The sequence below is a fragment of the Gorilla gorilla genome, chromosome 12 (assembly GCF_029281585.2).
Source record: "Gorilla gorilla gorilla isolate KB3781 chromosome 12, NHGRI_mGorGor1-v2.1_pri, whole genome shotgun sequence".
NCBI lineage: Eukaryota > Metazoa > Chordata > Mammalia > Primates > Hominidae > Gorilla > Gorilla gorilla.
This window is the reverse complement of record NC_073236.2, coordinates 48,220,418-48,237,320: the sequence shown is the minus strand read 5'-3', so window position 1 is coordinate 48,237,320 and position 16,903 is coordinate 48,220,418. Positions and strand designations below refer to the sequence as shown.

Here is a 16,903-nt window from a genome sequence, read left to right as displayed (position 1 = left end):
CTAGAGTCAGGGGATTCATGCTAGAAGCCAGAGATCATGATAAAGATAAGTAGAAGCCAATTAGACTCAGGAGGACTTGAAATGTAAAGCTAAGAGCTTAATTCTTTCTTGAAGGAAATGGAAAACGAAACCCTGAGAGCGTTTATTGAGTGAGTCAGGTGACAATAGTAGTGATTTAGGAGAATGATTAACACCTTGCTGATATGTGGCAGGGACTCGTGACCTGGGACTTGAGTACAAAACCCTGTTACCATAGTTAAGTCACTTCATCTCACTATAGTGACTTACTGCCTAGTATTTGAAAAGCTGATATTAGTTCTTTTCTGTCAGCTGTTATTCCTTTTTCTTATTTGTAGTTGAAGTTTAACATAAAGGATGTTTTTTCCTAGTACAATAATTAGATGCTATTTTTTATTCTGTTGCAGAAAATGTAAGGTCATCTGGGGCTTGGGGAGTCAATAAGATCATCTCTTCTTTGTCATCTGCTTTTCATGTGTTTGAAGATGGAAACAAAGAAAATTATGGGTAAAAAAATACCATCTAGTTAATGGGATGCTGCAGAGTTTTCTCTGGGACCAGAGGTGGTGGGGTGGTGAGGAGAGAATGTGAACTGCCAATCACATGGTCAAATGAGCCTTTTGACCACACAACCAGGGGGGTGTTGCCAAAGTTCTCCAGATCTACAGTACTGCAGGAATTCATTTTTGGCTTCTAAAAGTTATGTGACAGAAATTTCTGTATTTCCCACCCTCACTTAAGTAATGATAGGTCTACTTTATAAGTCATGTTAATTTGATTACACTCAGTTTTGCTAGAACTGCTATAAAAGCAAGGAATATCTATATAAAGATTAACTCATTAAATAGGATAAGTAGAGAACTTTTCTAATGGTCAAGTGATAGCATTTATTTCCTTAGCATATTTTACTATTTATAATTTAGCAAATCTTTCCTTAGATTACCACAGCCTAAAAATAAACCCACAGGAGCCAGGACCTTTGGAGAACGCTCTGTCAGCAGACTTCCTTCAAAACCAAAGGTAAGCAAACCTGTTTTATCTATGAAATGGGTCCTACAACCCATCCGCTTTATTCTACCAAATGATTATGCCAGTCAGAGGTTATTGTGTATGTGAAACTATGCTGAAAAATATGAAACATAGGAAGAATATGTTTCTTTTAGGACATTATTTAATAATTATTCAAGAAGAAACAGGGTATGTGCATATTTTCCAAGTGTCCTACCAAAATTATTTGTTAATATTCATTACTGTGGTGGTTTCACATTTATCCACAAATTCTTTGAATTTTTTCCTCCAGTTTAATTCATCTCCTTTTGAGTGTGGCTAGATGTGGTGACTTGCTTCAGACAAAAAGCAAAGGGAAAGGGAAAATTAGATTACAGTAGGGAAACATGGCAGATTCTGCCTAATCAAGTGATTGGGTTAACCAGGAATAAGTCGTGTTGACAGCAGATATCCCCTAATATGATGTAATGAGAAGAACACTTCACCTCTGATATCCTTCCCAAAAATCTGTAACCCCAGTCTAATCATGAGAAAACATCAAATAAGCCCAAACTGTGTAGGGACATTCTACGGAGTTTCTGACTAGTGTTCAAAAGTGTCAGTACAAAAAAGACTAGGAAAGGCCAATAGACAATGACAGACTCAAGGAAGCTAAGAACACTTGACAACTAAAGGTGACATGGGATCCTGGATTGGATCCCTGAACAGAGGAGGCACATTAGTGGGAAAAAAAGGGTGAAATCCGAATACAGTTAATGGGAAATCCAAATACAGTTAGTGGGAAAAAAAAGGTGAAATCCAAACTACAGTTAATAGTACTATTTCATTTTTACAAATGTGCCACAGTTCTATAAGAAGTTGACATTAGAGGAAGCTTGGTGAGGAGGGTATGTGGAAATTCTGTGCTATCTTTGTAACTCTTCTGTAAATCACAACTTTTTCAAATTAAAAAATATATATATAATTTGAAAACAAAAATGTGGCTCTTGCTGTAATGTAACTCCACTGATTTTCCAGTTCTGAGGAAAAGAACTGAACCATGATATTGTGGGCCGTGTTAGCCAGGGGTTGACATCTGTTTCTTCTTTAATCCTCATTTCTTTGGATCTTAAAGTGTTATTGAATAAGGTTTCATGGATAAAAGAGGGAGATTGCTGCTTTTTTTTCATTTCATCTTCGGTTATAGGAGGAAGTGCCTCATGCTGAAGAGTTTTTGGATGACTCAACTGTATGGGGTATTCGCTGCAACAAAACCCTGGCACCCAGTCCTAAGAGCCCAGGAGACTTCACATCTGCTGCACAACTTGCGTCTACACCATTCCACAAGCTTCCAGCGGAGTCAGTGCACATTTTAGAAGATAAAGGTGTGTGTTACACTGTTTTAGTGTCTGTCTTCTGCCAGCTTTGATTCTTTCAGTTTTCTTCATGAAGTTTGATTCTTATAGTTTTCTTCATGAAAATTCCACATGGGAACTTTGAAAATCGTAAAGAGGAAACTTAAAATCTGTTCATTGTATTTTTGTTCATAGGTTTTTTTTTCCTTTGGCATATGGTCTTCCTAAAGTCTATGTATTTTTAAAATATAATAGCTTAGATTATAGGTAGAATGGGAGAAAATCTATAGAAGCATTTAAAGGAAATAAGGTCCAACCCTTTTGTATAGATAGAGCGTGTTTATTTTGTTTCATAGCAAACAAAACAGCCACTACAGACATTAAATTATTTGAATGCTAAAAATAATGAACATTTATATTTTCTAATTTAATAAGAGTAACAGCCAATTTTAGTCCTAGATGTGTGTCTACACACATATATGTCAACTTTATTAGACATAGCCAAGTACGATAGTCAGAAAGTCTTATTTTTCCTACTTTTAGTGATCTGACTTTAAGAAAGTAATGATAAAACTCACAAGTAGTCCTTATTTCTACCGTTTCAAATCTATCACCCTATATATTTAAAAATTCATCATATATCTGAATTGAATCCTAACATGTGACATTGTCATTGAGCACAGATAATTGTTAACTATTAAGTACCAACCTACAAACTAGACAGTCCTCTCGGTATCCACAGAGGATTGGTTCCAGGAACCCCTGCAGATACCAAAATCCAGGTGGATGCTCAAGTTCCATAGTTGACCCTGCAGAACTTGTGGATATGGAACCTGTGAATACAGAGGGCCGACTGTATACTAACTGTATCATTGCTCACGCTTTTAAAATATAGCAATTGTTTACCAAAGCAATAATAGAAGAGCTGCCAAAGAATTTCACTTCATTGGATGGAAGCATATTTTAATGTGGGTTCTGAGCCTATTATAGACCTAAACATTTTTGACCAAGGATTTCTTAGAGTGCTAATCCAATATAATACATTTCTTTTCTGAATCTTAAAGGAGAGGTCAGTTGAAACTTTGACAATTGCCAAGCACCATCACAAGCTTGCCTTTAATTAAAAAAAAAAAAAAAAAAAAAAAGATTAAAGCCTTTTCCATCCAGGAAAGGTAGTTTAATGAGTCTAAAGAATCCTTCAAAAAGTCAATATTGGCTATTCTTAAGAGTATTTGGCACTTTGGCTCTATAAACAAAAACTAATGTTCTAGTGCTAAAAAGTAGTAACACCTGTTCAGTGAAGGAGTATCTGATAAAATGTAATTCAATATACTTGGCTGTGTGCAGTATTATAATCACTTGGTAGAAGTTTATTCTGTATTTCTGTTCTTCCTAGTTTACCTATCTATAGATAGATTTTTTTTTAATTATAGAGAGTAATAAATATTGCCAGGTTGCTTTCTGATTTAAACACAAAATCGTTTCAATAAATTAAATGCTAATTTAGTTAATCAACTAATTGACTACAACATGTTAAAGTGAAAAACCCAAAATCTCTGCCCTCCAGAAGCATTGTAGCCTTTTACTCTCCATGTTCTTGTCTTCAGGTTCTCCTGAAGCTGGGTGTAGCCCTGCCATCCATACCAGTAACTTCCCATGGTCTGGTCATCCTGCCCACAATGGACTTAGCACTCTCTCAACCCCTTTTTTCTTGAAGGATTATAGGGATTAGATGTAGAGTTGAAATGCTCACATATATTAGTAGTAGATTTTATTTGTTTGTTTGTTTTTAAGAGATATGGTCTTGCTATGTTGCCCAGGCTGAGTGCAGTGCAGCCTCACACTCCTGGGCTCAAGTGATCCTCCTACCTCAGCCTCTTGAGTCGCTAGGGCTACAGGCTCCTACCACCACATCTAGTTAATTTTAAAAAGTTATTTTAGGGATAGGGTCTCACTATGTTGCTCAGCCTTGCCTCAAACTACTGGCCTCAAGTGATCCTCCCACCTCAGCCTCCCAAAGCACTGGGATATAGGCATGAGCCACTGTGCCTGGCCAGTAGTGGATTTTTTTAAAGTGATTTTTTCCTCCCATTTTTTGAATCTTATTATACATTTTACAATGGAACACTATTTTGAAATCATAATGCAAGTCAGTGTCAAAAGAAATCCTAGACTTTGTAACCATATCAAATGGTGTGTGTTGTGCACACATGTGCATCTAACATATCTTGTCTCTAATTTTTGAATCTTTCAGAAAATGTGGTAGCAAAACAGTGTACCCAGGGGACTTCGGATTCCTGTGAAGAAAACATGGTGGTGCCTTCAAGGGATGGAAAATTCAGGTATTGTGAGGGTTTATTTGGTTCTGCCATTCTCTTCATTTTCATTCTAACATTGTTTACCATTTTCATTCTAGCTTTGCCTTTTAGGCTGTAATAGAATACCTAATTTTAGCCTTAAAGGCCAATAAAGATTTTATGGACTAGTAGCTTTAAGTCAGAAGGTACTCTCCGTGAATATACATACAACAGTGAACCTAAGCACTTGATACATCAGGCCGGTGCTTGATGAGAAAACACCAGAGAAACCCAAATTGAAGGACATTCTCCAGAATACCTGGCCAGTACTCCTCAAAACTGTCAAGGTCTTGGGAAACTAAGAAAGACTAAGAAACTGTCACAGATGAAAGAAGAGTAAAGAGACATAGCAACTAAGTGCAACCTGGTACCCAGGACTAGATCCTGAAGCAGAAGTTCCTTAGTGAAAAGAGTGGTGAAATTGAATGATGTCTACAGTTTAGTTAATAGTAACAGAACAAATGTTGGTTTATTAGTTTTGACAAAGGTACCATTGTAATAGGAAAGGATAATCTTAGCAGAAATTGAGTGAGGAGTATACAGGAATTCTCTATTATCTTTGCAACATTTCTTTATACCTAAAATTATTACAAAGAAAGTATAGTTGAAAAAAGTTTACAACAGGAAAAATGTGACAAATGAAAATAGCAGTGTATGAAATTGCATGTATAAATTTATTTGTATAAAAATACATCAGTATGTTTAGGTAGATATTGATTGGGGGTGTATGTGGAGATATATGTGCAGTCAGTTCTCATTATTCACTATAATTCTATAGAGTCACCACAAACACTGAATTAGTGAATACCGAATATTCTTAAGGGGAATACAGACAGCATCCTGCAAGCCTCTAATAACAACATTTTGTTAAAAAACACCTTATTTATTATATATTGTCAATTCATTAACATTGAATTTATGTCCAGCAACACTGACTTACATCTAAATAAAGCTTATCTAATACACATATTTTCACAGATTTCTAGTGCTTAGGAACATTAGAAAGCACTTCAGCACTATACTTCGGGACCATTTTCAATACCCAAATCACCAAGAAAAAGCAAAAAGACACAAAAATTGTGACACTAAGTACAGCTCGAAAAGGATACTTGTTTGCAGTATGAGAGCTGGAACAGGAAGGCTGAGTGTCACCTTGTTCAACCTTAGCTCAGAACATGTATGTTAGGTGGCTCAATTTTTCATCACTCTGTGTTCTGTAAATGACTGAAAAATCACTATGAGTATTGATTTGAAGCTTACAAATAAATTTTAGCATGCAGGTAAATTCACAAATATGAAATCCATTAATAATAAGGATCAACTGTATACTGTGTGTGTGTGTGTGTGTGTGTGTATGGATGTATATGTATACATATACTTCCATGTACAGTCATGCAGTTGCTTAACAACTGGGATACTTTCTGAGAAATGTGTCTTTAGGCAGTTTCATTGTTACATGAACATCAGAGTGTATTTACATGAACTTAGATGGTTTGATTAGTTTACTACACACCTAGGCTATATGGTATAACCTGTGGCTCATAGGCTAAAAACATGTACAGCGTGTTACTGTATTGAATACTATAGGCAATGGCAACAGAGTGGTGTAAGAATTTGTGTATGTAAACATAGAGAAGATATAGTAAAAATACAGTGTAAAAGATAAAAAATGGTGTTCTGTATAGGGCACTTCCCATGAATGGAGCTTGCAGGACTGAAGTTGCTCTGGGTGGGTCAGTGAGTGAGTGAGTGGAGAGTGAACGTGAGGGCCTAGGACATTACTGTGCACTGCTGTAGACTTTAGAAACACTATAGTTAGGCTATACTAAACTTATAAGAAAAATTTTTCTTCAGTAATAAATTAGCCTTAGCTTACTTTGAGCTTTTTACTTTATAAACTTAAAAAGTTTTATCTTTTTGACTTTTGTAACAACACTTAGCTTAAAAAACAAACACGTTGTACAACTATACAAAAATATTTTTTCTTTATATCATTCTATAAGCATTAAAAAAAATTTTTTTTTCACTTTTTAAACTGTTTTGTTAAAAACGACCACACAAACATACACATTAGCTGAGGCCTACACACCCAGGGTCAGGATCATCAGACATCACTAGGAGACCGGAGGTTTTCGGCTCCATTATGATCCTATGGGGCCACTATTGCATATGCTGTTCTCTGAATTGTTGTTATGCAGCACATGACTATATATATGGAAGTGTACTGGAGTGTTGTATTGTGATTGACATTTTCTGTTTGTTTCAATGTTATAAAAGCAGCCATTTTTGGAATAAAGTTAAATATTCAGTCTTGATGATAGTAGTGTCGCATAGATGCAGCTTGGAGAAATAAACCCACTCCTGACATTTCTTACTAAAGAATATCCCATGTATTACCTCACCTATTTATCTAATATAACCATATCTTGATTTTATTATTTCTGTTCATATTGTACTAGCTGTATATTTTCATAGATTTGTTTGTCTAAAAATGCTTTAATCAACTTTTAGTCTGTGAGGCTATTGTGAAATGTCATTTCTAGAATGAGAAGGGAATTTCATGTGACTGAATCCAACAGATTTCTAATCATGCGGTGTTTTGGTTTCTTTATTCCTTTCACACGTCCAGTCCAATTCAAGAGAAAAGCCCAGAACAGGCCTTCTCGTCTCACATGTATTCAGCATCCTTACTTCATCTGAGCCAGCCTGCTGCAGGTGGGGTACTTACCTGTGAGGCAGAGTTGGGCGTTGAGGCTTGCAGACTCACAGACACTGACGCTGCCATTGCAGAAGATCCACCAGATGCTATTGCTGGGTTCCAAGCAGAATGGATGCAGATGAGTTCACTTGGGACTGTTGATGCTCCAAGTACGAACACTCACTCTTTGTTATGCCCTTGAATCAGGACAGGAGCATGGGGAAAGCTGTCCCATGAAAGAAACCCACAGTGGGACTTGAATGTCACTGAGTAGAACAGATGTCAGTGAGTTCAGACGAAACTTGCATAATGCATCACAATGGAGTAACAGTAGCATACTTGAAGGGCAAATCAATTTTAATTTTAGAAGGTATCAAAATAACTACTGTTGGAAGACGGAATTAGAATTTGACAGCCTACTACGTGCCAGGCATTTAATCTAATACTATTATATTTTACATTTTACAGAATAAACTGAGGCCCAAGGTTAAAGAGACACCCCCCCACCCATCCCCTTGTTACACATAAACAGTCTGGCATAGTGGTTAAGAGCACAGAGTCTGGAGATGGACTGACTATGTTCTAATCCTAGCTCCCTCACCTAAGTAGTCACGTGATCTTGACCAAGATCATTTCAATTTTCCATATCCCTCTTTTCTGTAGAGTTGAGCTGATGCTAGTACCTACCTTAGAGGCTTATTGTAAGAACCAAGTAAATTAATAAAGCACTGAGAACAGTGTTCTGCATGTGCTTAGCGCTGAGTGAGTGTTAACCATGTTAGATTAGTATTTGATAACTGCCACTAATATAATTTTTTGTAACATTCCAGGTTGGAGAGAAAGCTTTTTCTTACTTTTAGAAATTATTTCTCTTTTGTGGACCCAAAGTATATCTCATATAGGCAAATTGCACATAGGTAGTATAAGTTTTGTGGATATAAGTGGAAAAGAAATTAAATAATATGTGTCTATCTGAGCACATTAGAAGTAACTAATGTCCACATCTGCCCTTAAGACATGTATCCCTAATTGTGTTAAAGATAGAATCTAGCCGTTCCAGTTGAGTGGAGCAAATGCACCTAGAGTTGATTCCCTTTGTCACAACTAAATATTGATCCAAATTTGTAGATCTAAAATGGCAAATAATAAACTGTGCAGAGCTACCAATTTTGACTTTTAAAAATAGTTCTTTTTTATTTTGAATTAATGCTCTTAAAAGTATAAGGCTTTGAAAGCTTACTTAGTAAATATCTCTACTCACTTTGTCTATAATTTATTTGGTAAAGTTCTTGAGTACTCAATTCATGTTCCTTTTTTTTTTTCTCATTCCTTTAAGACTTCATTGTTGGGAACCCATGGGATGATAAGCTGATTTTCAAACTTTTATCTGGGCTTTCTAAACCAGTGAGTTCCTATCCAAATACTTTTGAATGGCAATGTAAACTTCCAGCCATCAAGCCCAAGACTGAATTTCAATTGGGTAAGAATTATTTGGATAATATAACTTTAAATTCTTGTTTCTCTATGAGAAGTTGATGGTAACTTGTGTGTGTGTGTGTGTGTGTGTGTGTGTGATTCTCCTATTTGCCCCCCAACCTCCAATAGGGAGTGTATCTGTAATACTAAACTGATCATTTTGTTAAGCCATGATTGTAGGATTGTGCTTGCTGTTGGGACTATAACTCCTATAACTCATAGAGGGCAATTTGCCAATATCTGTTAAAATTAAAAATGCATTTACTTTTAAAGCCAGCTATCCACTTTTAAGGATTTCCTATAGATATTATTATATACTTCTATAGTAAAATACTATAGTAACATTGGCAACAGAACAAGAAAGCTCACTCTGTACTGATAGGGAATGAGCTCCAAAACATACCATACTGTTAAATGAAAAGGGCAGAGCCGTATGTATTATATGCCACAATTAAAACAGTTAGCTGTAGGTGGGAGTGGGAAACAATGGTAGCAAGACTTCACAATATTCCCTTTTAAGTTTTTTAATGAATAGACTTTATTTTTAACAGAAGTTTTAAGCTTACAGAAAAATTCAGCATAAAGTACATATTCCTACCTCCCCATATATACACACACAGATTTTCCTGTTACTAACATCTTGCATGAGTGTGGTACATTTGTTAAAATTAAGCCAATGTTGATGCATTATTAATTGAAGTGCTAGTTTACATTAGGGTTCACTCTTTGGGTTGTATATCCTGTGGGGTTTGACGAATGTAGTACAGTGACATGTATCCATCATTACAGTACCATACAGAATCATTTCCTCACCCTAAAAATCCCCTGTGCCTCACCTATTCATCCCTTCCTCCTTGTCCCCCAACCCCTGGCAACGACTGATTGTTTTGCTGTCTGTGTAGTTTTGCCTTTTCCATAATGTCATATAGTTGGAGTCATATAGTATATAGCCTTTTCAACTGGCATCTTTTACTTAGCAATATGCATTTAAGGTTCCCTTGTGTCATTTCATGATTCGATAGCTTTTTTTTTTTTATTACTGAATAATGTTTAGTGCATGAATGTACCACACAGTTAAACCTTTCCACTCATGTAATGAAAGAGATCTTGGTTACTTCCAAGTTTTGGCAATTATGAATAAAGTTGCTGTAAACATCTGTGTGCAAGTTTTTGTGTGGACATAAGTTTTCAACTCATAATTTGGGTAAATACCAAGGAGTGTAATTGCAGGGTTATATGATGAGAGTATGTTTACTTTTGTAAGAAACTTCCAAAGTGGCTGTACCATTTAGCATTCCCACCAACAGTGAATGAGAGCTCCTGTTCCCCAGTCTTGCCCTCATTAGGTGGTTGTCAGCGTTTTGGGTTTTAGCCATTCTGATACGTGAACAGTGATATCTCAATCTTGTTTTAAGTTTCAATTACCTGAAGACATACAGTGTTGAATATTTTTTCATATGCTTATTTGCCATCAGTATATCTTCAGTGAGATGTCTATCCAGATCTTTTGTCCATTTTCTAATTGGTTGGTTGGTTTCTTATCATCGCCTTGTTCCTGATCTTAGGGGGAAAGCATCTACATAGTTTATTACCTGTAAGTATAAGTATGATTTTAGCTGTAGGTTTTTTGTAAATGTTCTTTGTCAAGTTAAGAAAGTATCTCTCTATTCCTAGTTTGCTGAGAGGGTTTTTTTTTTAAATCATAAGTGGGTGTTAGATTTTATTTATCATGCTTCTTTCAATATTTTCTGCATTTATTGATATGACTATATGATTCTTTGTTGATGTGATGGATTTCATTAATTGAAATTAATTAATTAAGTGTTGAACTAGCCTTGTATACCTGGGATAAATTGCACTTGGTTGTTATAGTGTATAATTCTTTTTACACATTGTTGGATTGGATTTACTAATATTTTGCTGAAGATGTTTGTATCCGTGTTCATGAGAGGTACTGGTCTATAGTATTCCTTTCCTGTAATATCTTTATCTGGTCTTGGTGTCAGGGAAATGCTGGCCCCTTAGAGCCCCTTAGGATGAGATAGGAAGTATTCCCTCTGCTTCTTTCATCTGCGAGAGATTGTTGAGAATGGATATAATTTGTTCCTCAAATGTTTGACAGAATTCACTAGTGAACCCATCTGAGCCTAGTGCTTCCTGTTTTGGAAGGTTATCAATTACTGATTCCATTTCTTTAACAGATATAGGACTGTTCAGATTCTCTATTTCTCTTTTGTGGGCTTTGGTAGATTGCGTCTTTCAAGGAATTTGTTCATTTCATCTCAATTCTCATTTGTGGATATGGTATTCCACTATTGATTTCTACTGTAATGTTTCTTTCTTTTATTCTGCTTACTTTAGTTTTAATTTGCTCTTTTTTCTAGTTTCTTAAGGTAGAATCTTATTGATTTTTAGATCTTCTTTTCTAATATATGTATTTAGTGCTACAAATTTTCCTTTACTGCGTCCCACAAATTTTGGTAAATTGTATTTCCATTTTCATTTGGTTCAAAATATTTTTAAATTTCTCTTGAGACTTCTTTGACCAATGTGGTATTCAGAAGTATGTTTAATCTCCAAGTATTTGGGGGACTTTACAACTACCTTTCATACTGTGTATGATTTCTGTTCTTTTAAATTTGGTAAAATGTTTTATGGCCCAGAATGTTGTCTATTTTGGTGAATATTCCATGTGAGCTTGAGAAGAATGTATATTCTGCTGTTATTCGATGAAGTATTCCATAAATGTCAATTAGATCCAATTGATTGATGCTACCATTCAGTTCAACCATGTTTTTACTGCTGATTTCCTGCCTGCTTTATCTGCCCCTTCCCGTCCCTCCCTGTCCCGCCCCTCCCCTCTCCTCCCCTTCTTTTCTTTCTTTGTTGAAATAGGGTATCACTCTGTCATCCAGACTGGGGTGCAGTGGCACAATCTTGGCTCACTGCAACCTCAAAATCCTGGATTCAAGCAATCCTTTGGCCCCAGCTTCCTGAGTAGTTAGGACTACAGTCATGCACCACAACATGCAGCTTTTTTTTTTTTTTGTAGAGATAGGGTTCTCGCTATGTTGCCCAGGTCTCGAACTTCTGACCTCAATCAGTCTTTCTGTCTTGGCCTCCCAAAGTGCTGGGATTACAGGTGTGAGCTACCACACCCAGTTGATATGTCCATTTCTGATGGAAGGGTGTCGAAGTCTCCAACTATAATAGTGAATTCATCTTTTTCTCCTTGTAGTTCTGTTAGTTTTCGGTAACTCTTGACTCACATATTTTGACACTCTCTTGTTAGGCTTATACACATTATGTCTTCTTGGAGAATTAATCCCTTTAACATTATATAATGCAGGCCAGGCACAGTTACTCACACCTGTAATCCAGCACTTTGGGAGCCAAGGCAATAGGATCAGCTGAGGCCAGGAGTTTGAGACAAGTCTGGACAATGCATTGAGGCCTTGTCTCTACAAATATTTTTTTAAAAAAATTAACTAGGCATGGCAACACGTGCCTGTAAGTCCCAGCTACTTGGGAGGCTGAGGCTGGAGGATCACTTATGCACAGGAGTTCAGATTAGCCAGGGAACATAGCAAGACCTTGTCTTACACACACACACACACACACACACACACACACACACGTAACGCCATTTTCTATGCTGATAATTGTTTTGCTCTGAAGTCTGCTCTGTCAGAAATGAATATAGCTATTATTACATTTTCTTTTATTAGTGTTAGCATGGTATGTCTTTTTCTATCCCTTTACTTTTTTTTTTTTTTTTTTTTAAGAAGGAGTCTCGCTCTATCACCCAGGCTGGAGTGTAATGCCATAGTACTGTGATCTTGGCTCACTGCAACCTCCGCCTCCCAGGTTCAAGTGATTTTCCTGTCTCAGCCTCCTGAGTAGCTGGGACTACAGGTGCACACCACCATGCCCAGCTAATTTTTGTATTTTTTTTGGAGACAGGGTTTCACCATATTGGTCAGGCTGGTCTCAAACTCCTGACCTCAGGTGATCCGCCTTCCTTGGCCTCCCAAAGTGCTGAGATTACAAGTGTGAGCCACCGCACCTGGGCTTATCCCTTTACTTTTCATCTGTCTTGGTATTTAAAGTATGTCTTTGTTTTGATTGGTATATTTAGACCACTGATATTTAAAGTGATTATTGATATAATTGGATTGTCACTATATTTGTTTTCTCCTCCTTGCCCTTGTTCTTTGTTTCTTTGTCTGCTATTCTCTTTCTTCCTTCTCTGATTTTGAGTTATTTCATAATTCCATTTTGTCTCCTCTCAGTGTATTAATTATACTTCTTTTAAAATTTTTTAAGTGGTTACCCTAGTGTTTGCAATATGTATCACAACTAGTCTTTTTTGCTTGTGTAAGAAAATTTTTATTCGTCACATTTGAAGGATAATTTTACTGGATACAGAATTCTAGATTGGTGGATTCCAAATTTCTAAGTACTTTAGATATTTCACTCCACTCTCTTCTTGCTTGCATGGTTTCTGAGAAGTCCTGTGTAATTCTTATCTTTGCTCCTCTATAGGTAAGATGGTTTTGTCTTGCTTCTTTCAATATTTTCTCTGTGTCTTTTTCTGCAGTTTGAATATGATATGCCTAGATGTTGATTTTTCAGTATTTATCCTGCTTGGTGCTCTCTAAGCTTCCTGGATCTGTGGTTTGGTGTCTATCATTAATTTTGGAAAATTCTCTGCTATTATTACTTCAATTTTTTTTTTTTTTTTTTTTGAGACGGGGTTTTGCTCTTTTTTGCCCAGGCTACAGCGCAGTGGCACAATCTTGGTGCACTGCAACCTCCGCCTCCAGGGTTTAAGCAATTCTACTGCCTCAGCTTCCCGAGTAGCTGGGACTACAGATGCCCACCACCATACCTGGCTAATTTTTTGTATTTTTTGTAGAGATGGGGTTTCATCATGTTGGCCTTGAACTCCTGACCTCAAGTGATCCGCCCATCATGGCCTCCCAAAGTGCTGGGATTACAGGTGTGAGCCACTGCACCCGGCCTCATATATTTTTGTCTGTTCCTTTCTCCCTTCTTCCTTCTGGTATTCCCATTCTACATCTATTATACATTTTGTAGTTGTCCCACATTCCTTAAATACTCTATTCTATCTATTTCTTTCTATTTTTTTTTTTTTTTTTTTTTGCATTTCAGTTTTGGAAGTTTTTATTGGCCTATCTTCAAGCTCACTGATTCTTTTCCCTGCCATGTATAGTCTATTGGTGAGTCAATCAAAGGCATTCTTTATTTCTGTTACAGTGGGTTTTTATTTCTAGCACCTTTTTTTGCTTCTCAGTTTCTCTCTGCCTGTATTACCCATTTCTTCTTGCACACTGTCTACTTTTTTCATTAGAACCCTTAGCATGTCAATTAGAATTAAAAAAAAAAAAATTCTAGTGTGGGCCTGGCATGGTAGCTCATTCCTATAATCCCACCACTTTGGGAGGCTGAGGTAGGATGATCACTTGAGCCCAGGAGTTTGAGGCTGTGGTGAGCTATGTTCATGCTACTGCACTCTAGCCTGGGTGACAGAGTGAGAACCTATCTCTAAAAACACAAACAACAAAATCCTAGTCTGATAATTCTAAAATCTGTGCCATATGTGTGTCTGTTTCTGATGCTTACTCTGGCTCTTCAGGCTGTGATTTTTGTCTTTTACTATGCCTTGTGAGTTTTTGTTAAGAGCCAGACCTAATATATGAGCTAAAAGGAAATGGGATTAAATAGACCTTTAGTGTGAGCTTTCATGCTTAATCTGCCTATGGGTTAGGCTGTGTTTACTGTTTGCTGTCACTACATAAGAGGCTATAATTGCCCTTTGTGTCCTTATTTTTGTTTCCCCTGTTGTCTTTGGGTTTCCCTACGGACTTTGTAAATAAGGTCTGAGATGTGCAGTTCTTTACATTATAACCCCCCCAGTACTGGTTCCAGCAGTGGTTTCTGTTCCTGGGCTTCTAGTTTGGCAAGCTGTGATTCTCTGTGTCCGCTTGTCTGTCTCTCTAATTTTGGAGGAAGCAGATTGTCCTTTGACCTCAGTTCTCTAATGGATCTCAGAAGCGTCGTTGATTTTCAGCCATTTGGCTTACTGTGAGGGTGGAGTGATGACTCCAAGCTCCTCATATGCTGGACCAGGAACCAGAAATCTACTACTTTACATCTGATTTTGAACATGTGAATTCTTGTTTTTAATTTAATTTAAAAATCTACTAGTACAGTCTAGGTGTGTTAGCTCACTCCTGTAATCCCAACACTTTGGGAGGCCAAGGCAGGAGGATCACTTGAAGCCAGGAATTTGAGACAAGCCTGGGCAACATGGTAAGACCCCATCTCTACAAAAAATTTAAGAATTAGCTGGGCATGGTGGTGCATGCCTGTGGTCCTGGCTTCTCAGGAGCCTGAGGTGGGAGGATCACTTGGGCCCAGGAGATCAAAGCTGGAGTGAGCTATTACCTTGCCACAGCAACCCAGACTGGGCAACAGCAAGACCCTGTCTCTAAAGAACAAACAAAAAACTACTACAACTTCACCTCTGTGGTCTTTCCCCCAAAATCCAATAACTCCAAAGTAACCACAAGAAATGTATCAAACAAACCCAATTTGAGGGCCATTGTACAACATACCTGACTAGTACTCTTTGGAACTGTCAAGGTCATCAAAAACAAGGAACATCTGAAAAACTGTCACAGCCCAGAAGTGGCTAAGTGGACATGATGACTAAACATAAAGTATCCTAGAACACAGGCAAAAACTAGTGAAAGTGAGTAAGATGTAGAGCTTAGTTAATAGGAGCATACTACTTTGGTTGATTGATTATTTGTGACAAATATACCATGGTTATGTAAGAGTTAACAACTGCAGACAGTGGATGCGAAGTATACAGAAAACTCTATGTCTTTGTAACTTCTTTGTAAATTGAAAACTATTTAAAATAAAAGGCATACATAAATTAAAATTTTCAATTATCTTCTAAGGTTCTAAGCTGGTCTATGTCCATCACCTTCTTGGAGAAGGAGCCTTTGCCCAGGTGTACGAAGCTACCCAGGGAGATCTGAATGATGCTAAAAATAAACAGAAATTTGTTTTAAAGGTAAATGACCTGAGTTGTCTTTTGTATGATATAGAAATGAATTTTAGAACTTGAGTTTGCCAATAGATTTTTTTTCTTTAAGATAGTGGTGTTTTTATTTATATCTATAGTTGGCAATTAAAAAGCAAAAACTACAAAAGATTTAGAATTTTTTTCCCACTAAAATTGTCTTGCAGCAAGCCCCACATTGCAGCAACAGTTCATAGCTCGTCATCACTGTCAACACCACATCTTTTATTGGGATAGAGGTTGCTTTATTGCTATCATTTTTCAGAATACGAGACTGGATATGAATTTCACATACCTGATTTGCAGGTCCAAAAGCCTGCCAACCCCTGGGAATTCTACATTGGGACCCAGTTGATGGAAAGACTAAAGCCATCTATGCAGCACATGTTTATGAAGTTCTATTCTGCCCACTTATTCCAGAATGGCAGTGTATTAGTAGGAGAGCTCTACAGCTATGGAACATTATTAGTAAGTATTCATTTTTATGATGAGCACATGAATTTAAAATGGATTTTTGGCTTGTACCTTGCATGTACTTTTGTGGTTGGGGCTTTTGTGGAGTGGTGGGCAGGGGCAAAGCTCTCAATTTGCAATTTTATTAATCTTGTGCAACTAACTCAGGATTCCGCTTTCCATTGTTCTTAGAATGCCATTAACCTCTATAAAAATACCCCTGAAAAAGTGATGCCTCAAGGTCTCGTCATCTCTTTTGCTATGAGAATGCTTTACATGATTGAGCAAGTGCATGACTGTGAAATCATTCATGGAGACATTAAACCAGACAATTTCATACTTGGAAACGGGCAAGTATTATGCTTTTAACAGGGTTCTTCTCTTCCTATTTCCATAGCAGCCTTTCATCATTTGTGCTCATGCAGCCTGGCTTTGTTTGTGT

General features: G+C 37.0%; 1 protein-coding gene across 2 annotated transcripts in view; it reads left to right on the top strand.

Annotated features, from left to right (window-relative positions):
* The window catches only part of BUB1 (BUB1 mitotic checkpoint serine/threonine kinase), a 43,364-nt gene that overhangs the window by 22,782 nt on the left and 3,679 nt on the right, over positions 1-16,903 (top strand). For both annotated transcript variants that reach the window (XM_004031598.5, XM_055378310.2), the window contains exons 14-22: positions 426-525; positions 957-1,038; positions 2,213-2,390; positions 4,615-4,702; positions 7,347-7,585; positions 8,752-8,895; positions 15,884-15,999; positions 16,315-16,476; positions 16,654-16,811. In XM_004031598.5, coding sequence (XP_004031646.2) covers positions 426-525; positions 957-1,038; positions 2,213-2,390; positions 4,615-4,702; positions 7,347-7,585; positions 8,752-8,895; positions 15,884-15,999; positions 16,315-16,476; positions 16,654-16,811 — 1,267 coding nt within the window. The remainder of the gene's footprint in view (positions 1-425; positions 526-956; positions 1,039-2,212; positions 2,391-4,614; positions 4,703-7,346; positions 7,586-8,751; positions 8,896-15,883; positions 16,000-16,314; positions 16,477-16,653; positions 16,812-16,903) is intronic.